At 41.9% G+C, this 24,114-nt stretch overlaps 1 protein-coding gene across 1 annotated transcript in view; it reads left to right on the top strand.

Annotated features, from left to right (window-relative positions):
• Window positions 1-8,344: 8,344 nt before the first annotated feature.
• Window positions 8,345-24,114, top strand: part of LOC124805687 (venom carboxylesterase-6-like) — a 116,691-nt gene continuing 100,921 nt past the window's right edge. Inside the window, exon 1 of the mRNA XM_047266256.1 lies at window positions 8,345-8,443. Coding sequence (XP_047122212.1) covers window positions 8,345-8,443 — 99 coding nt within the window. The remainder of the gene's footprint in view (window positions 8,444-24,114) is intronic.

The following is a 24,114-nucleotide window of genomic DNA, read 5'->3' as shown; positions in this document are numbered from 1 at the left end:
TACCGTTAATCTCGTATGCTGAAAATTTTTTGATTGTGAAAAATTTTGAACTGGTTTCGGACTATTTTCCCGGCTTATTAAATTGTTTTCTACTTCTCTTGTGTTGGCGAGTTCGCCATGTTAACAATTTCGTTATTGTGACTATCGATCATTCTTGCCTTTTTCATTGATCGATTTACAAAACATACAAAGCTCGTCACTATACGAAAATTACACACAATGTAACACTTTATCACCAACACGAAATTCTTCCCGACAAACATGATTAACCAACAATGAAAACCTTCACAACTGCACAAAATTGTCAAACCCTTATACGACACACCAAAAATTAAATTCTACAAGAATACCATCAGAAGAATGACAAGACAACTACAAATGTTCAATTACAAAATCTATATGTGCAATATAGACTGCAATTACTAAACTACAAACTACTACAACAATAGTACTGTCTACTATTTTTACTATCAAAAGAATTCCGAGGGACGATCTGAAGCAGTGGTCGCCACGTGCATTAAAAAGAAAAGGGACTAATATTAATGAATAAATGCAATAATTTTAGTAGCGGTGTGCCCGGTCGCGAAGTCTCATAACCGGTTGGCACTGACTATTATTAGCACGCAATCTGACTGCATAAAATAAAAGTAAAGAATGACAAGGAATTTCCATTAACACAATTGATTAATTAGGTCCCCTTAACTATAAAAGCTACGAAACAACAAAGCACAAGTGTATCTGTTCTGTGTGTGGTAGTATGACTCAACGTACATGTATCTGGCTCAGTTCTTTCTCAATACGACAAAATATTTTAAACACCATTTACAATGAAGTAATTGAAAAGCCAGAAATACGATAATTGCACATAGAAACTAGAATTACAAGTCTAATAAATGAACATGAGCCAGACGCTTTGTTGACTGGACCTGTGAGCAAGAGGGATTGTCATTAAAGAAAACTGTATTACCTTTTTACCTCATTATACATTAACGAAAATATTCCATTACACCAGCATCATAAATCAAAAGCCCATCTCCTTTCTCAGATATATTCTGACAATTGCAACTTCTTCCATATATACATTACACCAACCGAACAGCGTCTACTCTCTCGCCCCACAGAACAACAACTGCCCTCGACATCCTCTGAACTACTACTGCCCAGTGGAGGCGGCGGAATGATAATCTTTGGCGCAATCTCTGGCGCTGTGACTCAGTGTAGCCACCTTTCAAGTTTCGCACTGGTCCCCTGGTATTTATTCAAGAAACAAAAAGTTAGGTTGGGATCTTATTGACATCAGTGGTAGTTGGCAAAAAAACATGAAAAAATTACAATATGCTGTAAATATAAAACTGAACAAAACAGCACTGGATACAACTGACTCGTAACAATTTATATATTTTCAAAATAATAGCTTTAAAAACAAAGTAGATATATATTTCCACTGTGCTTACGGGATCACATTGACGCCAATGGTACTAGGAGGCTTAATAGGTTATATATTTTGGTTTTTCTGCAGAAGACTTGGAAGATTAATACCTACATAAGTTGTTACAAATCCTAGTGCCTAAAACCTATAAGTGCCTAGTACTAAGTTATTCGTAAAGGGCGCTGGCGAGAATTAGTAGTGCTTTTGCCTTGGGGCTAAGTATACTAGCGATCCAGATTGGTAAATATAATAGCTAGCTAGACACCGAGTGGCGTCTGAGAGGTTGGTATCATTGGTTCGCTGTGTAGCTGTGTAGTTGCGTGTGTTTTGAGCGTTAGTGGCGTCATGTGTGTGTCTTTGTGGCCGAGTCTGATCAGCATCATATACAGATGTACCTGTTAATTACAATCCATTGTAAAAAGATTTGATTTTCACATTTCAAGACTTAAGGACTTTAAAGGAATTAAAATCGTTAGTTATCTTACTATGATATGCTTTCTAGCCGAAGAGTTGCTTTTTAACTTACTGAAACATTTTATGACTTGCAGTAAATTTGAAGAAATAAATTTTAGAGTCGTAAAATTCAGTTCTCAATATCGCAATCAGATTAAAATTTTGAAGTTGCGTAAATGTAATAGTGAGTTATTGTAAGCTGCAGAGAGGATCTTTGCCAAACAATCTAGAGTTGGTATATCACAGTGTTCTGGCGAACGATTTCAACCCGCCTCCTCCCTTCTATGGCAGACGACAGAAAATAAACTGTCGCTGGAGCAGCCATTAAAGGCCCTGCGACTGACGCCGACCTCCGTTTCAGAGCGCACTGCCAGTCCTTGTCGCAAGAGTCTATTACTGCTGATTTCATATGGTGTACTTACTCCCTCACTGCTAGAAAAAAAGAGGCGACAGAAGCTCCTTGCAGATTCTACTGCATTTACTAAATCTGAATAAAGAAAGTTCAGCTCAACCGTGTCATTCACATAAACCCCACCCTCCACACCTTAGTCATACCTCACCACAATCCATATCATCGATTCATGAGAATGCCACGACTGACAGCTATGAAGGCACTTACCAACACCTTGCATGAGCCGCTGAGCAGGAAGGAAGCACCAGCAGCTTAAACCCAGCGTGGCAAATACGAGTATGTCACCGCGGACGGTAGAGGGTTACATCAGCGGGGAGGTGGCGGTATTTGTAGGACCTCTCAGAAAAGGTGAGAATTGTTTTTAGAGTACGCTGTGAGCTGATAAGAGTTTAGTAAAGTCAAATGTGGCAGGAGCAAGCACTGAACATACAGTCAAAGTTGAGTACCAAGACTATGCCAGTCGCACAAGCCCTGATAAGTGCTGCCTGCTACTCCATTCATTGCTTGAAGACTTTCCTGAACGACAATTTCACAATAATATTGTCTTCGGTGTTCTCTGCAAACGTTTTTATACTAACAATACTAATCATATAGTGCTTTTTGCTAACTTATTAATACGTTTATAGATCTTTATTTACAAAGACCTTGACGGTACATTTCAGAATTTAATATACGTACACAGCGCCTAACAAATATTGGTTTACAACAGTTAACACGTTATTTCAGAAAAGATTTAAAAATGTTTCTTAAGTCTACTACAGGTGATTCTATGAGAGCGTGCTGAAAAGTAATTCCTCCGAATTTTATGAGAAAATTCTTAAAGCTTTTTAAATCAAACAAACATTATTAACATTCCACATCTTTATTTTTCATGTCTACATATTTGCCGCTCTCTGCCACTAGAGAGTTCAGCGTTGTAGGCTGTAACATAGCTGTGTGTAAAGTAAGTATCTCGGTGCGTGAGAAACAGCGTGCTGTAATTGAGTTTCGGATTCGAAGAGTTCATCCACACATGGAGCATTCTCTCCTTCAGCATTATAATTTCAGATCACTCACCAGCGCTGCGACATCTGCAAAAATCCGATGCCTTCATTTCTCTGACATCGATAATCCTCCATACAGTTCCATCTTGGCCCCACCCGATTCACATCTGTTTCCAAATCCTAAAGAACACCTTCGAGAGCTTCACTCAGATAGTGATGAAGTGGTGAAAGCAGAGGTGAGGTTGTGGCTCCGTCAAGAAAGTCAAACGTTCTACAGTGACGCCATCAACAAACTGGACTCTCTTTGAGAGAAATCCGTTCGTCGCCAGGGTGACTATGTTGACAAATAACTAAGTCGAAATGAAGAAAAAAGATGTTGAATGTTAATAAACCTTGTTTTATTTAGAAAGCTTTAAGAGTTTTCACATAAAAAATTTGGAGGCATCTTATGGATAAAGCCACATAGCAGTTGACTTCCGTAGTATTTATTCAGCTACGCTTTGCATGGTATACGGAAAAATTCAACTATGTCTGACATTGACACATCTCCACTTTTTTCTGAAATTGATGTAAGTGAACACAAGATCTGAATGATGATAGAGGTTCGAGATATGATTTTAGCTTCGCACAAATGTAACCCCAGTATCTATAGCGTTGATCAAATTTGGGCTCTCAGGCACAATGAAAGTGACAGTAGACTCATATATGAGTATCAGAACTTTGATAGTGTCAGCTATTTATTTACAACTTATACTAAATTGTGACATGTTTCCAAGTTTTACTTCCCTTCAGAGTGGTCACCACTATTGTGTATACTCAGTTGTCAGCTACTCGGAAGTCGTAGGATACTCTTAGCAGAACCAGTTTGAAGTCATGACGGCTTCAGTCCTGAGAGTATTGTGCGTGGTTCAGCACTTCCACGCCCCGTCGATCGAACTAACCAGTCACAAGTTGCGCCATATACTCCCAAGAACTGTCATACAAAACGACGGCCGGTTCCTGCTGGGTCGCTGCTTCTTCCTTTAAGCTGTTCGCTTTTGGAACACAGCCTGCGACCCGGTTAGAGAAAGAAGCGGCGACACCTTCTGCAGGACCTGCTCTCATTTTCCAGGACAGTGCTCGGGTGCCTACGACGCATATTGTGACTGATTTGTTCGATCGATGGGGCTGGGAATTGCTCCACACCCAACACACTCCACGGAATTAAGCCCACGTAACTTCAAATTGATTCCTAAGATAAAGGAAGCAATTCATGGCACTCTCTCAAAGATGATCAAGATTGACATTATCGATAGTAGTGACCGACAAGAAAGAAGGCATGGATGACACCGGCTCTCGACATTCAAAAAATCCGAACTTCTGACTTGGCGCAAATTAAAAAAAAAAACTTATCCCCTGAATAATCCAGAACAAGTTGAGAGGCAAAGGGTGGCAACTTTATATACTAAAATGATCATTTAAATAAAAGCCCATGAAATGCAATCTTATATAAAATTCTACAAGGTTGGCCAAACAATAGTTAAGATGCTCTACAGTACACAGATACCGCCTCTCAAGATCATAAGTAATAATATCAAAGTTTCCAAAGATCAAAACATATTTCAGGTATTAGGCTGTTACACTCCAAGCAATAAATTCGTTAACACACCAAATCCGACAAACAGGACAGAGGCAGCTACTAACGTACGGTAGATTGATAGGGAGATTACCGAACAAACCGAACCGCAGGTTGCTCTAACCCTCCCCTACTCCACAAGGGAAAACGGACCACCCAATTTATAAACAACCACCTTCCCGCGGCTGGGCAAACGGAGGAAATGGGGGGACGACCCCAAAGCAAAACGGCTTGTGACCTCACCAAGAAAACAAGTAGAATTTAACAAGAGTAAATCAAACAAGATATCACCAATCACTTAACTTCTAATAAACTGCGATTTCTCGAGAAGACGTGGCGCAGCACCCCCAAATCGCTCTCTCGAACCGTCCGCTGCCAGTCGCTTCAACGGACGCAGGAAGGCGCGCCGATCTCCCGTCTCACGGAGTCGCAGCTCGCACCGGCCAGACTGATGTCGTGGGTTGACTCCTGTTGCTCTCGTGTCGGCCGCGAAGTCACTACCCCTCGCTATACGCCGCGGCCCACTCGACTCATGTGCCGACCTCACATGCGCCGACGCTCAAGACGGACAAGTCATCTTGTGGCTCAGTGCGCGACCGACCAACCGATCGATCCAACTGCCAATGACCATTGCCTGAGCAAACTCGAGCAGTTTGGCGGCCTAACGCGCAGACTCAGATGCAGGAACTAAACCCCGACCGGGCGACCACTCGCTGAGTTCTCTTACTGGCGGAGTAGAAAGACTCCCATTTTGCCGGCTTTAAGATTGATCCGAACGACAGACATACTAGCACTCGGAACGACAGACAGACACTAACTGCCTAACAAATGCGGACGAGAGACAGACCCACACTGACCGACTGGCGAGCTCATAGCGCCCGTTAAATGCGCGTGAACAGGCAACCTTTCCCCTTTCCCACCAGAGGGAGACACCAAAGCTGCGATTGCCACAGCAGCGCCACCGCCAGAAACGGAGGGCGACTGCTTCACACCACGTGCTGCGGCGCGCTCTTCAAAACAGCAATTTTTACCACGGCACAGGCTTCAGCACTGTTACAGAGATTCGTCGGGTAACAGACCCCTCCACTCGACCTATCAACACAACCGGCACTGCAACGGCTATCCTACGACTTCCACATCGTCGGCAAAGCATTATACACACTGCTGGCGACCACCTTGAAGGACACTAAAACTTCGAACATGTATCTATTTTGTATAAGTTGTAAATAAATAGTTCCCACTATTAAAGTCCAAATCCTCGTACATTGCACCTGAAAGTTGGAACCCCTCGTCGACTCACGCAATAGACAGCTGTGAACTCTCTAGAGTACTGTACAAGACAAAGCTTCCTCTCCCCTGCTGATCCGTGTATCACTCACCACTTTCGTTCTCTTCTGCAGAGTGAATGGGAACTCCACCGATAAACTGTGAGCGGTTTGGGCGATATCCCGAGTAACAAATTATTCGACAGGAAACTAGACTGTATCTCGATGAGAGATGACATGGTTAGCTTGAAGGTAACAGCGATCCAGTGTTTGAGAATATGTGGAAACCAAAACAGTCTTTCATTGTAAGCTTTTATCTAGTTCAATAACCGGTTTCGATAGCTATGACCGTCATTAGATTCTTAAACTTAGTGAACAAAGCAAATAACATTCATAACCGTGCTTAGCATAGTCAGATAACACAAAAAACATATAACTGCGATGAACACGTATGGCCAGCGATGTAGGGCCGACAGTAGAACAGAGATTACAGTCTTATTGTTACTAGTCACAATGCAGTCGGAAGTCGAAAGAACGAAAACGAGAAAAAGAGAAATACGATTTTGCCAACGAAGAAAGAAGTAAGGGAGAACATGACTTGGTAATCATAACTTGTCAAGAACAGACATTTTCCTCTGTTCCTGCGTTGTGGCGACCCAGAAGTGTAAAACTGATAGTGCACTGAACGGTGTATGCATACTGCTCTTACCTGCTCAAAAAGTTTTTACCCAAAATATTCAGAGAGTTGCCTTAGTTTCCTGGCGAGTTCCACAAAGGTTTTTAAAAGAACTGTTTTGTAAGGTAAAGCGTATTTGTACATTAAATGGCAGGAGCGTAGAAAGAAAACAAATTGCTGCTCTTCTTCGATTGTCAACAACAAAAATTAAAAACACAAGAGCAGAACAGAACAAAAGAGGACGTGATGCTATCGTACCAGTAAACTATTATTTAAAGGATCTAACTCCCATGAATAAGACAGCTTCAAACTTTTGATTACTCTACGAATGAGTTAAAGTGTTAAGCGTGTAAGTGAGAAAAGGTTGGAAGAGGTTCAAAATTATTTTCAAACTCTGTCGAATATCGCTCTCAGTATGAAACACTGGATAAGTATAGTCAGGGTAGTTTGTACTCCGTTTTAAGGAAAAGCTACTTTTTCAAACATCTGTGTTTGTCATGTCAAATCTCCAGAACTATGTGTTGTGCAATGATATAACTTTGCAGATACATTTACCAGTATATGTTGATACTGTCTGAAAAATTTGTTACGAATAGAACTAGCAGGGAAGAAGCAATAAATGAAAACGCCATGCCTGATGTGGCAGTTTTATTTCATTAACAGCAAAAAGATAGCTAGCCTTAAACTCTTTCCCTTTCATCATTTTGTGCGGGGTGTCAGCGACGAAAAGTTTCGTAAAGTTTTGTAATTACATTTAAAGTTTATTGAGGGTCAGCAAGTAGGGGAGACCGGGGCACTTGGCCATACGGGCAGGATGGCGCAGTCGAGTTAGTTCATACAATAGACGCTAGATCGTGCTGGGAATCAATCTGCAGGTTGGTAGCACTGTCCCGCTCCCTCTACAGGAGCAATATGGCCGGCGGAGCAGTTTTGGACAAGTTGTGTTGATTAACTGTTTTTGTGCGTGTGTGAGTAAAATTCCACTCGTCGGTTAAGTGTGTGTTATGTAAATTTTGCTTACTTTAGGCGCAAGAGGTGAGTAGTATAATTAAACGTCGTAGTTTAAGGATTATTTCTACATGGCATACAATCTAAATTGCTTCAGTGGGTTTAGTGACGAATAGAATTTATTGTAAACATGGCGACGGGGCAGGTTGGCCCAGAGACGACGGGGTACGATGGCCACCCAGGCCAATCTGCCCCGTCCTATATATTTTCCTTTTTAGAACATCAGAGTTGCGGCCTTAGTTTAAACCATTTGTTTTATCTATAGGAACATAAAAATGGTGCAAAGTTATAAAAGAAAAAGTGAAAGAGGAATGATTTCTGAAGATACGATGCTAAAAGCAGTTTTAGAAGTAAAAGAAAAGGGAAGATCTGTGAGGGCTACTAGCGAAGTATTTGGGATTCCAAGAAAAACTTTGGGGAGGTACTGTGCTAAGTACTAACAGACCTCATGTCAGCCTACACAGTCAACTGAACTTCAGGAAACAAAAACTGAAACTCAACCCATGCCAATGAACCAAAACCCTCAGCCTGGAGGAGTCCTACAAATACTTAATGACAAAAAGAAGCCTTGTGATAAATTTGGCTATGATAAAAGATTTCAGGTATGAAATTTTGTTAACTAAAATTATTTTTATTTGCAAAGCTATTTTTCAATTTCTAATGTTCTCTATCCCTGTCATTGTTATTGTGTCCGTTACTACATCGTCTTGTGCACTGTAGGACTACTGATTTGTCTCTCTCTCTCTCTCTCTCTCTCTCTCTCTCTCTCTCACACACACACACACACACACACACACACATACACAAACACATACAGACTCACACATAAACACACATATGAAAAGAAAAACTGTGCCTCTATAGATAACTTAACTAGAGTTGTTTATTTTCAGATATTTAATTCCGAACGAGAAGATATGCTTGAACAATACCTCACGAATGCAAGTGACATAATTTGTGGTCTTTCCCCGAAAGAAATCATGCGGTTTGCTTATAGATATGCTATTGCATGCAACAATAAAATACCCCAAACATGGACCGAGACCGAAATGACGGGAAGTGATTGGTTCACAGGATTCTTGAAGAGGCACCCTCAACTCTTCATTCTGACTCGTCAAGCAACTAGTTTAGCCCGATGCACCATTTCAACAAGCATAATGTAGAACTACAGGGTTATAAAATCAAATAGGGGTAATGCAGGAGTAGGTTTAATATTGAATAGGAAAACAGGAATGCGGGTAAGCTATTACAAACTGCATAGTAAACGCATTATTGTGGCCAAGATAGATACAAAGCCCACGCCTATTACAGTAGTACAAGTTTATATGCCAACTAGCTCTGCAGATAACGAAGAAATTGAAGAAATGTATGATGAAATAAAAGAAATTATTCAGATTGTGAAGGGAGACGAAAATTTAATAGTCATGGGTGACTGGAATTCGAGTATAGGAAAAGGGAGAGAAGGAAACGTAGTACGTGAACATGGATTGGGAATAAGAAATGAAAGAGGAAGCCGCCTGGTAGAATTTTGCACAGAGCACAACTTAATCATAGCCAACACGTGGTTTAAGAATCATGACAGAAGGCTGTATACATGGAAGATGCCTGGAGATACTGACAGGTTTCAGATAGATTATATAATGGTAAGACAGAGATTTAGGAACCAGGTTTTAAATTGTAAGACATTTCCAGCGGCAGATGTGGATTCTGACCACAATCTATTGGTTATGAACTGTAGATTAAAACTGAAGAAACTGCAAAAAGGTGGGAATTTAAGGAGATGGGACCCGGATAAACTGACTAAACCAGAGGTTGTACAGAGTTTCAGGGAGAGCATAAGGGAACAACTGACAGGAACGCTGGAAAGAAATACAGTAGAAGAAGAGTGGGTAGCTTTGAGGAATGAAATAGTGAAGGCAGCTGAGGATCAAGTAGGTAAAAAGACGAGGGCTAGTAGAAATCCTTGGGTGACAGAAGAAATACTGAATTTAATTGATGAAAGGAGAAAATATAAAAATGCAGTAAGTGAAGCAGGCAAAAAGGAATACAAACGCCTCAAAAATGAGATCGACAGGAAGTGCAAAATGGCTAAGCAGGCGTGGCTAGAAGATAAATGTAAGGATGTAGAGGCTTATCTCACTAGGGGTAAGATAGATACAGCCTACAAGAAAATTAAAGAGACCAGAACCACTTGCATGAATATCAAAAGCTCAGATGGAAACCCAGTTCTAAGCAAAGAAGGGAAATCAGAAAGGTGGAAGGAGTATATAAAGGATCTATACAAGGGCGATGTACTTGAGACAATATTATGGAAATGGAAGAGGATGTAGATGAAGATGAATTGGGAGATATAATACTGCGTGAAGAGTCTGACAGAGCACTGAAAGACCTCAGTCGAGACAAGGCACCGGGAGTAGACAACATTCCATTAGAACTACTGACAGCCTTGGGAGAGCCAGTCCTGACGAAACTCTACCATCTGGTGGACAAGATGTATGAGACAGGCGAAATACCCTCAGACTTCAAGAAGAATATCATAATTCCAATCCCAAAGAAAGCAGGTGTTGACAAATGTGAAAATTACCGAACTATCAGTTTAATAAGTCACGGCTGCAAAATACTAAAACGGATTCTTTACAGACGAATGGAAAAACTAGTAGAAGCCCACCTCAGGGAAGATCAGTTTGGATTCCGTAGAAATGTTGGAACACGTGAGGCAATACTGACCCTACGACTTATCTTAGAAGCTAGATTAAGGAAAGGCAAATCTACATTTCTAGCATTTGTAGACTTAGAGAAAGCTTTTGACAATGTTGACTGGAATACGCACTTTCAAATTCTGAAGGTGGCAGGGGTAAAATACAGGGAGCGAAAGGCTATTTACAATTTGTACAGAAACCAGATTGCAGTTATAAGAGTTGAGAGGTATGAAAGGGAAGCAGTGGTTGGAAAGGGAGTGAGACAGGGTTGTAGCCTATCCCCAATGTTATTCTATCTGTATATTGAGCAATCAATAAAGGAAACAAACGAAAAGTTCGGGGTAGGTATTAAAATCCATCGAGAAGAAATAAAAACTTTGAGGTTCGCCGGTAACAATGTAATTCTGTCAGAGACAGCAAAGGACTTGGAAGAGCAGTTGAACGGAATGGACAGTGTCTTGAAAGGAGGATATAAGATGAACATCAACAAAAGCAAAACGAGGATAATGGAATGTAGTCAAATTAAATCGGGTGATGCTGAGGGAATTAGATTAGGAAATGAGACACTTAAAGTAGTAAAGGAGTTTTGCTATTTAGGGAGTAAAATAACTGATGATGGTCGAAGTAGAGAGGATATAAAATGTAGACTGGCAATGGCAAGGAAATCGTTTCTGAAGAAGAGAAATTTGTTAACATCAAGTATAGATTTAAGTGTCAGGAAGTCGTTTCTGAAAGTATTTGTATGGAGTGTAGCCATGTATGGAAGTGAAACATGGACGATAAATAGTTTGGACAAGAAGAGAATAGAAGCTTTCGAAATGTGGTGCTACAGAAGAATGCTGAAGATAAGGTGGGTAGATCACGTAGGTATTGAATAGGATTGGGGAGAAGAGAAGTTTGTGGCACAACTTGACTAGAACAAGGGATCAGTTGGTAGGACATGTGTTGAGGCATGAAGCTATCACCAATTTAGTATTGGAGGGCAGTGTGGAGGGTAAAAATCGTAGAGACCAAGAGACGAATACATTAAACAGGTTCAGAAGGATGTAGGTTGCAGTAGGTACTGGGAGATGAAGAAGCTTGCACAGGATAGAGAAGCATGGAGAGCTGCATCAAACCAGTCTCAGGACTGAAGACCACAACAACAAACAATAACAATGTAGAACTGTTTTTTAATAATCTCGACATAGTTAAAAGTGACCCCTGCGGACATCTGGAACATTGACGAAACTGGAGTAACTACCGTCCAGCGTCCTGATCTTGTAGTCGCTCGAAGAGGTTTTCGCCAAATAGGGCGAGTGACATCGGCTGAGAGAGGGTCATTTGTTACGATCAGTTTTTCAGTTAGTGCGTTGGGTAATAGTGTGCCTCCATTCCTCATCTTCCCAAGGGTCAACTTCAAGCCTCATTTTATCCTTGACATCCCGATTGGGTGTGATGGAGCAGCTCATCCTTCGGGATGGATGACGGAGACAAACTGTGCAAAATACATGAAACATTTTGTTCTACACGCTCGCCGCTCAAAAGAACGCCCTTGCTTGGTTTTGATTGATAATCACAGTTCACATCTCGACTCTAAAGTTCTTGATCATTGTAAAAATAATGGAATCACCTTTCTATCTTTTCTGGCGCATTGTAGCCACAAGCTGCAGCCTTTAGATAGAAGTGTTTATGAGCCTTTTAAAAAGTTTGTGAACTCAGCATGTGATGCATGGGATACCAATAATAAACGGCCTATAACTATTTACGACATCCCATCTATAGTGCGGATAGCACTTCCAAATCCTGCAACTATCAATAACATAACCAGTGGATTCAAGGTAACTGGGATCATTCCCTTTAACAAAAATATTTTTACTGACAGTGATTTTATGCCTTCCCACAATTCGGAAAGGCCAGACCCAAACACTGAAAACAGTCCATCAACTCGAGCTGAAATAAATATAAGACTGTTTCCAACTCCAGAAGAGGTCAGACCTTTTGGAAAAGCAGAGCCCAGAAAAGTACGGGAGCAGGGAAAAGGAAAAGAGTTTCTGCCATAGTGACAGGCACTCCAGTGAAAAAAGCCCTCGAGGAAGAACAAAAAGGTGCAAAAGAAAATAAGGCGAAAGCATTGGAAAGAAAACTTAAATCACAGGCTAAAAAAGCACTTTTTCAAAAAGAAAGTAGGAGGAATGGTAGAATGAAATTAACTAAATTAACTGCAGTAGGACTAAAACGCAATAAGAAGCCAATGGAAGATGATGATGACGATGAGGAAGATGAAGATTCACTGTGCCTAAGGTGTCTCAAGCCTTTTTCAAACAGTCAACCTGGAGTACAATGGATTCAGTGCACAAACTGCAAGTGGTGGGCTCATCAGACATGCATGAAAAACGAAATTCGTGGACTATTTTATGAGTGTTATAACTGTGCTGACCATTTGGATGTGGACAGTGATTAAAGTTGATTGGTTTGTATTAAGACACTATAATTCCTAATAATTTTAAGCTTTCCCATTGTCATAATAAAATGTTAAGCATTTAACTCAATATGCAAATTGATGTGATGTACATTAAAGTATGTTTCTTGATAACTGTTGGTTTTATTTTGATATCCTAAAGTTATACTAGTTTAACTTATCAAAATACACTCCTGGAAATTGAAATAAGAACACCGTGAATTCATTGTCCCAGGAAGGGGAAACTTTATTGACACATTCCTGGGGTCAGATACATCACATGATCACACTGACAGAACCACAGGCACATAGACATAGGCAACAGAGCATGCACAATGTCGGCACTAGTACAGTGTATATCCACCTTTCGCAGCAATGCAGGCTGCTATTCTCCCATGGAGACGATCGTAGAGATGCTGGATGTAGCCCTGTGGAACGGCTTGCCATGCCATTTCCACCTGGCGCCTCAGTTGGACCAGCGTTCGTGCTGGACGTGCAGACCGCGTGAGACGACGCTTCATCCGGTCCCAAACATGCTCAATGGGGGACAGATCCGGAGATCTTGCTGGCCAGGGTAGTTGACTTACACCTTCTAGAGCACGTTGGGTGGCACGGGATACATGCGGACGTGCTTTGTCCTGTTGGAACAGCAAGTTCCCTTGCCGGTCTAGGAATGGTAGAACGATGGGTTCGATGACGGTTTGGATGTACCGTGCACTATTCAGTGTCCCCTCGACGATCACCAGTGGTGTACGGCCAGTGTAGGAGATCGCTCCCCACACCATGATGCCGGGTGTTGGCCCTGTGTGCCTCGGTCGTATGCAGTCCTGATTGTGGCGCTCACCTGCACGGCGCCAAACACGCATACGACCATCATTGGCACCAAGGCAGAAGCGACTCTCATCGCTGAAGACGACACGTCTCCATTCGTCCCTCCATTCACGCCTGTCGCGACACCACTGGAGGCGGGCTGCACGATGTTGGGGCGTGAGCGGAAGACGGCCTAACGGTGTGCGGGACCGTAGCCCAGTTTCATGGAGACGGTTGCGAATGGTCCTCGCCGATACCCCAGGAGCAACAGTGTCCCTAATTTGCTGGGAAGTGGCGGTGCGGTCCCCTACGGCACTGCGTAGGATCCTACGGTCTTGGCGTGCATCCGTGCGTCGCTGCGGTCCGGTCCCAGGTCGACGGGCACGTGCACCTTCCGCCGACCACTGGCGACAACATCGATGTACTGTGGAGACCTCACGCCCCACGTGTTGAGCAATTCGGCGGTACGTCCACCCTTCCTCCCGTATGCCCACTATACGCCCTCGCTCAAAGTCCGTCAACTGCACATACGGTTCACGTCCACACTGTCGCGGCATGCTACCAGTGTTAAAGACTGCGATGGAGCTCCGTATGCCACGGCAAACTGGCTGACACTGACGGCGGCGGTGCACAAATGCTGCGCAGCTAGCGCCATTCGACGGCCAACACCGCGGTTCCTGGTGTGTCCGCTGTGCCGTGCGTGTGATCATTGCTTGTACAGCCCTCTCGCAGTGTCCGGAGTAAGTATGGTGGGTCTGACACACCGGTGTCAATGTGTTCTTTTTTCCATTTCCAGGAGTGTATTGCATGGGTCAACGTGCCCGAGCCTCTGGGCCAACTTACTCCAAGGTAGGGTCAGATTTGCCCACTTGACATATGTCCAGTAATTAATTTTTTTTAAACTTTTTAACTCATATTTTCAAGGTTAATAATTGTGATCAAGATTCAGCAAGTCTGCTCTAAATATTCAGCAATAATTTCATAAATTCAAATACGTAAAAAGTTTATATATATATATATATATATATATATATATATATATATATATATATATTAATATGGCCAACGTGCCCCAGTCTCCCCTACTATCATTCTCAAATACTGTACTGGATGAATATAGTATGGGTATTTGTGCTGTGTTTGAAGACATACATACTTTTCTAAAGTATGATTTGTCTAACCGGGTTACCTTTCAACATAAGATTACACTTCTTAATCAGTAGGTTATGACATCATCTTAAATTTTTTTTAATTCGGTCAATAACTATATGAAAGGCCGAAAATCAAATTTTTGTTCTCCCTAGAAGCCGTCAGATAGGCAGTCACCTACTAGGACCCTGCATAGCGCACCAAGTTAGCCATTTAACAGCATGCACTGAAGGAGAAAAAATCGCAACACCAAGAAGGTGTCGTGAGACAGACACGAAAGTTGGTAGGAGTGTTTCTACATCTGAAAGATGACGTCTAGTCAAATTTCGCGCCAGTCGCATGAAAATGGCGCTAGAGGCTCCATTATCATTAGGATGCAAATCAGGTTTACTTTAAGTACACACTATAACGGTCGTGAGCGTTAGTTACCCTTGAGGCTAGACATGATGAACTGATGTTAGTCAAGAATGCCTTTAAGACGACAAAGATGCCATTATCAACACCACACTGAATTTGGACGAGATCGTGTAATAGGGCTACGAGAAATAGGATGTTCGTTTTGCAATATTGCAGAAAGACTTGGATGTGTAGCCATTGTACATGATTGCGAGAAAGTAAAATTGCAAGAAGAGCGGGATCCGCACAGCTACGTGGAGCTACCGAGAGGAAAGACCAGTGTATGGCTCTGGCGCATTGTACTGCATCTGCAGCAGCAATCTGAGCAGCAGTTGTCACCTTAGTGACACAACGAACTGTTGAATGTTGGTTACTTATAGGACAGCTCCGAGCTAGACGCCCTGTAGTACATATTCCACTGACCCCAAACCACCGCCACTTTCAACTTTATTGATGTAAAGCAAGATACCATTGGAGGGCAAGGTGGAGGTTTGTTATGTTTCCTGGTGAAAGTTGGTTCTGTCTCGGTGCCAGTGACGGCCGTGTGTTGGTTAGGAGGCCAATTGAGGACCTGCGCTCAGCCTGTCTGTGTGCTAGACACAGTGGACCTACATCCGGAGTTATGGGCTGGGGAGCGATTTCGGATGATAGCAGGAGTATTCTCACGGTTACATCAAAACGCTGACTGCAAAACTGCACGTCATTCTGGTAATTTGACCGGTGGTGCGGCCATTCATGAGCAGCATTCCATGGGGCGTTCTCCAACAGGATAACGCTCGCTCACATTCCGCTGTTGTAGCATAACATACTCTACCGTGTGTCGACATGTCGTCTTGGCCTACTCGATCACCAGATCTGTCTCCAATCGAGCACATATGGAATATCATCAGACGACTATTCCAGCTTCATCCACAGCCAGCATTAACTGTCCCTGCATTGACCGACCAAATGCAACAGGCATGGAATCCCGTCTCACAAATTGGCATCCGGCACATGTACATGCATTTACGTTTGCATCCTTGCATTCAGCATTCCAGCGGTTTCATCCTTCATTAATGTACCAGCATTTCAAATGTTCAATGGTTTATCTCGCTCTAACATCAAATTCTGATTTTGCAATGTTAATCACTTAAATATATTATCCAGACAAACGAATTTCCGAAATTTCATTACTCTACATTTATTATTTTTTGTTGTTAGGATTTTTTTCCGTCAGTAGAGATACCAATAACAACACTCTTAATAAATCATAGGCGACGCTTCTCCTTCACTGGCTTGTAGATATACCGGACGTGCGTCGAATCTATCAACATTGCGCAGACAGCTGGCTTTATAAATTCAGTCTTTTTTTCGTTCAGCAACAGAGACGTCCGTTTTATAAATGTATTTTTTCTTTTGTGACTGAGGCACACCGGACATAGTCATTCTCGCGCTAACATCAGTTTGCCATATATCCTTTTCTCATGTCTCCTTTATGGTATTTTTCCAAATTCCCTAGCAGTCCACTCGCGTTGAGTATTTGTTTCTTTTTTGTTCGGTATTGTCTTTTCGGGTTTCCTTACCTGTTCCGGAATGAAGTAAGGAGAGCGCGAGCTAGTTACATCAATAGTCTACGAATTTAGAACCCTCTGTCCTGTATATTTTCAATTTTTAATAGTTAACGTGTACTACTTATGAGGTGAAAATAAGGAACCAGTTCATAATTTCTCCAAAGCCGGAAAAAATGGCCTGAAACCGTATAGGTAAGGCAGGAGGTTGTTATCTGGCTCTAGAAGGTGTATGCTGTCTCTACACGTCGCTGACAATGGACCTGGTGTTCTCCACCATTTATATAAAAAGAAGTAGCGGATCGCGTATTGCGTAATGTGGTTAAAATTGTCGGCACAGTTGCCTGATAACGTCGTGTAACTCAAGGTTATCTGATCATCTCACGGGAAATAGTGTCAGATGATAGGTGACAAGCAGGTCCACCGAGTGACAAGTGGCCATGAAAGACAGGCATTACCGACGTGAATGAGGGGGTCTTCCCAGTGCTGAAGTATTTCAATTCGCGTTACCTATTACTACCTGAAGAGGAGGGCTTCCCAGGGACTTTGTCAGTTCTTTCAGTTAAAGCAAAAATACTCTCTAAATATGTGAATTCATTGTCTTCTTTTTTTTTCTTTCAAGTATGCTATTCAGTTCTGCGCTCTTCGACTCATCATTGAGAAAGTAAAAGAAAGAAAGGTTAACATTCACTAGTGATCAGTAGAGATGAAGCACAAACTAGAACCTTACAGTGGGACAGGAATAAGAAATTCACCACGTTATTGTCGGAGGAATTCTTATTTAAGGAAACCATGGAGGTTATCATGATGTCTAACACAGAATTTTAATCTCACTCCTGCTGAACATTAGCCCAATGAGTTCACCATTTTACAATTATTGGCGTCATCTGTGCGTAAATATGAAAGTTGCAAGTAACAAACTGCTTGATACTTGCAGTGCCTCGGGCATGGATGTGTGTGATGTCCTTAGGTTAGTTAGGTTTAACTAGTTCTACGTTCTAGGGGACTAATGACCTCAGAAGTTGAGTCCCATAGTGCTCAGAGCCATTTGAACGATTTTGATACTTGCAGTTCTCCGCCATCTGAAATGAACCGGAGACTCATTGTGGTGTCTAAGAGTGAGAAAGAAACATTTCTTTTTGGCGTTAAAGTCACAATAATCTAGGCAATTAGGTTCTCAATAGTGACTTACGCTGTAAGCGTGCTAATGACACCTTCATAGTGACAAACTATGTCTCAGCACCAGTTAAATTCAGTCCATTCACCCTGCACTACCTCAACACATAACGTAACGCTCATCTATAAGAAACTCACACGTCTTCATTTTCAAATAATGAAAAACGTAAGTGTCTTAATGACTCAGGCATTCCACGACTCAATACAACCGCCAACTTGGTGCTGCACATCTCGCTTTCACTTCCCTTAAGACACTGCTAAATCACTATCGAATCAATCACTATTTACAAGTGCATAATTTGTGTTCGCTCCTCATGTTAGGAAGTAATGATAAATGGCGACTCTGCAGACAGTAACCCGGGAGCTTTACATCGTCCATTTCGTGATTTTTCAGCATCAGCTATATTTTGATTTTATAGTGCTTGCTTGACATCTTTGATAGTAGCTTAAGCCGGGCGACGTCACAGTGGTCAGCACATTGGACTCGCATTCTGGAGGACGATGGTTCAATTACGTGTCCAACAATCCTGAGATACGTTTTTGGTGTTTCCATAAACCACTCCAGAAGAATACCGGGCTGATTCCTTTCAAAGGGCACGGCCGAGTTTCTTGCCCATTCTTAACACAATGCGGGCTCGGACTTCGTCTCTAATGACCCCCATGTCAGTGGTACGTTAAACCCTGATCTTCCTTCCTTTGATAGCAACTTAAACATATTCATACGGTTTTTGGACATGTGTGAAGAGATATTTAATTTTCTTTTGCTTCGTTCTTTCGTTCTCTTTTCAAGAAGTCTTTTTTCTTGCGTTAGTGCATTCGTACTTCTAAAGTAAATGTGCGTAACGGATATTTATGACAACGTGTTCTTCACGGAAACCTCCAGTAATAGGAATAAATATCCAATAAAGAAATTTAAGGGGAATTCACAACAGGGCAGGACTTCAAATCATCTGAAATATCATGTTAATGCTCATGTTCCATCTTTGATAGGCCCTTCGTTGGGACCCCTTTAAGGTAAAAGCAAAGTTGGAGGAGCCAGACACGGTATGTGTTATCAGCTACGAGTGAGATTGTACAGGTGGTAAGAAGTCACTTCAACTACTGTAGAAGACATCAAGTGGCGCAGTATAGCTGAAGTAGAGATTTCCAGCGGAGCTACTTACTATAGAGGTTGCACCGGAAGACTTGCTTTTATTAAGTGATGTAAGTTGCTTCGCTGCACCGAGGACATCTACTTTTAAGTTATACATAGTGGCACCTCTTCTTGATTCGAATTCTGGAATATTTACTTTGTCTTCTTTGGTGAAGTAATATCGGAAAACCATGTTTAGTAACTCAGCTTCAGTGACGCTGTCATTAGTAACATTATCGTTGCCACCCCTCACTGAAGGTATTGATTGTGTCTTTGGCGCTGGTGTACTTTACATACGACCAGCATCTCTTTGGATTTTCGGTCATATTTCGAGACAGAGTTTCGTTATGGGAACTGTTAAAAGTAACTCGCATTGAAGTCAACACTAATTTCACAATTCTGTAAAACTTCACCAATCTGGGAGATATTGCGTTCTTTCAAATTTGGCATGCTTTATTCGTTGCTTCTACAACTGTGTTGTGATCTGTTTCGTGTGCTATGAGAGATCATTTCCGTCTCTCGTTAATTTATTTGGTATAAACCTCTCAATTGCTACCTATGCCACATCTAAGACAAAAAATACATACATCACGAAGGAATCATCCAAATGGGACGGAAATCGGTAGATGCGATTACATATACAGACAAACAAATAATCACAATTTCAGAAAAAATAAATTATTGATTCAAGAAAAAGAACTTGACAAATTGAGCAAACCAGTAACACATTAGTCCACCTCCGGCCCTTATGCAAGCAGTTATTCACCTTGGCATTGATTGATAGAATTGTTCGATGACCTCCTGACGGATATAGTGCCATATTCTGTCCAACCGGCACCTAAAATCGTCAAAATCCCGAGGTGGTTGTAGAACCGTGCCCATAATGCTCCAAACGTTCCCAGTTGTCCAAGGTATTGTTTGGCAGGGACGGAGACAAGGAAGTAACTCTCGACGTGTGGGGGCGGGCATTATCTTGTTGAAAAATAAGCCCAGGATGGCTGAAACGTCCCCTTTGAAAAATTATAAATGGATGTGCTGGTAAACTTCTACGTTATTTGGTTTTCAAACAGCTGAGCAAAACTGAACGTACTCAGACATTTCTGTCTTTACTTATTCTGATCATCATTAAACTGGCACACAATATTTTTTAGCGCAACGCAGTCTGACTTTCAATAATCCCTACAAAAGAATGGTCCTGACTAACTGTAACCTATACCATTCATGAATCACTTCCCTCACAAAAATCTTCGTTACTCGAACTACTGCAATACAGCGAGCGCCAATACTACCAGCTAAATAAAATATTCTAACTACTGATAGGCACAGTTAGCAAATGAAAGATTTTGATAGAGAACAAACAAAGTCTTTACCTTAATAACGTTCAAGATTCATCATATATATACTGCACATAGTACAGTCAGTGATTTTCATACAGATCGCTACGTGGCGTTACCAACATAAAAACCTAAACAGCCTACTTACATAGTCACTATGCTCCCCACAAAAATTTTTCAAATTGTTTTGAGTAGTGCCCAATAATTATTTGCTAAAATTTTTTATATTAACGATAACAAATATATGAAATGCACACAATTATTGATACAATGTTGGTCAAAAGCAAAAATTGTTCTCATAAAGACAGTCCTGATCATTCATCACAATAGTAATTACATTGCACAAAGTCTGATCAGTAAAAGAAAATGCACACGGAAGTAGTGGATTTCCATGCTGTCTTGAAGAAGTAGTGTTGACCTTCCAACAGAAAGACAGTGCTAACTCTTGACATGCAGATAGGCAATGGGCCACAACACAGCAAACCCACAGCAGAGTCAGTCGAAGTTTTGAAGAACATTAGTAGGTAGGTCATCACAGAGCAGACCCACTGTAGTCCTGGTAGAGATTATGGTATTGGTGGGCCACCAGAGGTGCAGACCCACTGCAGTCCTTGTAGAGGTAATGGTACTGGTGGGCCATCAAAGGTGCACACCCAATGTAGTCCTTGTAGAGGTAATGGTATTGTTGGGCCATCAAAGGTGCAGACCCATTGTGGTCCTTATAGAGATGGCCAGTAGCCATCTGTTGCGACTGTGCGGGTGCACAGTCACCATTCAGTCTTGTGAACAACACAGCAATTCCATAAACCACCACTTCTGCATTCACAAACTTTTTGGAATGGCCTTAGAACCAGCAGTGCTGTTAACCAGTCCCTTGCTGAATTATCAACACACGTGTGAGCACTAACAGTTCCCCTTTTTTAACTTCTCACATATTGTGCATATACTATGACCAACAGAAACATGTGCAGTGAAATAAAACTTAATTTGAAGAACTGGTGTCTACAATTACACATTTATGACATGAGAATACAATTACAAAGGTACAAAATACATCATTAAAGAACATTATAATAGAGGTAACATTTGTAGTAATACAGAATTTACAAAAGAATAGAAATAAACATGTACATCAGTGTTACAGAAATTATGACATAAGTAAATAAATAAAAAAATGGGAAGAGTTTTCGAAACATATACTTCACACATGAGCATTAATACAGAACAGAATAAATAATGTCTAAACATCTTTAGAAAGTAAATAACATATTATTAATGCAAATTATATTTGAGGATAACAGTATTCTCGTCATAGTGAATGTAGCTTAGTATTAAAAAAAATTCTACAACATAACTCTTATAAGATAAACACATAAAGACAGGAGGAACACAAATACACAAGGGTACACAAACACATAGCGGAATAATACAAAAGGAGAGGACAGGATTTATTTTCAGTGTGACATTTGGTACTGCAGTATTTCTAGTATTTGATTTGCAAACAAAATTTTCTTTACTTCTCGGAGATCTCCCTTAGTTCATCATTTGTTTCCAAGAAAATCCTACCTAAACCTGTTGTCCCTAAAACCTACTTTTTTGTTCATATCCTCTTTCAAAATAATTATTCTTCATTGTACACTGCTTTTTTGGCAAAACCTGTTTCTTATACCTTGTCAATGAATTTCTTCCAATTCATCACAACTCATTCTCTTACATAGCCTACCCCCTCTTAAGCTAACTTAAATCTACTGAGCTCAGATAAATATACTGGAGAATGAGGCAATGCAGCAGCAGAAAACAATTAACATAAACAGCAATGACAAAAAAATGCAAATTAGCAAAGCAAGCAGCAATAAATATATATTAGCCAAGCAAATGCAACATTACAACTAATAGAAGCCAATGTGCAGCAACAAGAAAAATAAATCAGTAGTAAAACTGGCTTAATACAACCTAAAATTCAGTAGGACAATGCCTGACAAATGCAATAACTTATACCTGAACACGATAAAGCTCAAGCAGAAAAAATACTACAGTGAAGATAGGAAACGTCTAATATCTATGTCAGATCTTAACACTAGAGTGATACATCACAATAGCTTACTCTACCAAACAACTTACCAAATCGTTGAAAAAATTATGTATGCAATTTGTGTGAAGGGAAATATCTGTTTGTGCTCCCCTTTTTTTAAGAAAATAATTCATAAAATTATTATATATTGGGTCTGTAGACAGAAAACATTTCTATTAATACATCTATTAAATTTTAGTTTTACCAATGCTGCAGTGCAGCTAGAAACTAGGTATTAAACAAAATAGACAAATATATACAAGGCCAAGTACACTCCTGGAAATTGAAATAAGAACACCGTGAATTCATTGTCCCAGGAAGGGGAAACTTTATTGACACATTCCTGGGGTCAGATACATCACATGATCACACTGACAGAACCACAGGCACATAGACACAGGCAACAGAGCATGCACAATGTCGGCACTAGTACAGTGTATATCCACCTTTCGCAGCAATGCAGGCTGCTATTCTCCCATGGAGACGATCGTAGAGATGCTGGATGTAGCCCTGTGGAACGGCTTGCCATGCCATTTCCACCTGGCGCCTCAGTTGGACCAGCGTTCGTGCTGGACGTGCAGACCGCGTGAGACGACGCTTCATCCGGTCCCAAACATGCTCAATGGGGGACAGATCCGGAGATCTTGCTGGCCAGGGTAGTTGACTTACACCTTCTAGAGCACGTTGGGTGGCACGGGATACATGCGGACGTGCTTTGTCCTGTTGGAACAGCAAGTTCCCTTGCCGGTCTAGGAATGGTAGAACGATGGGTTCGATGACGGTTTGGATGTACCGTACACTATTCAGTGTCCCCTCGACGATCACCAGTGGTGTACGGCCAGTGTAGGAGATCGCTCCCCACACCATGATGCTGGGTGTTGGCCCTGTGTGCCTCGGTCGTATGCAGTCCTGATTGTGGCGCTCACCTGCACGGCGCCAAACACGCATACGACCATCATTGGCACCAAGGCAGAAGCGACTCTCATCGCTGAAGACGACACGTCTCCATTCGTCCCTCCATTCACGCCTGTCGCGACACCACTGGAGGCGGGCTGCACGATGTTGGGGCGTGAGCGGAAGACGGCCTAACGGTGTGCGGGACCGTAGCCCAGCTTCATGGAGACGGTTGCGAATGGTCCTCGCCGATACCCCAGGAGCAACAGTGTCCCTAATTTGCTGGGAAGTGGCGATGCGGTCCCCTACGGCACTGCGTAGGATCCTACGGTCTTGGCGTGCATCCGTGCGTCGCTGCGGTCCGGTCCCAGGTCGACGGGCACGTGCACCTTCAGCCGACCACTGGCGACAACATCGATGTACTGTGGAGACCTCACGCCCCACGTGTTGAGCAATTCGGCGGTACGTCCACCCGGCCTCCCGCATGCCCACTATACGCCCTCGCTCAAAGTCCGTCAACTGCACATACGGTTCACGTCCACGCTGTTGCGGCATGCTACCAGTGTTAAAGACTGCGATGGAGCTCCGTATGCCACGGCAAACTGGCTGACACTGACAGCGGCGG

This window comes from Schistocerca piceifrons, chromosome 7 (assembly GCF_021461385.2).
Source record: "Schistocerca piceifrons isolate TAMUIC-IGC-003096 chromosome 7, iqSchPice1.1, whole genome shotgun sequence".
NCBI classification, from domain to species: domain Eukaryota; kingdom Metazoa; phylum Arthropoda; class Insecta; order Orthoptera; family Acrididae; genus Schistocerca; species Schistocerca piceifrons.
The sequence above is the reverse complement of the archived record's forward strand: the minus strand, read 5'-3'. Positions and strand labels throughout refer to the sequence as shown.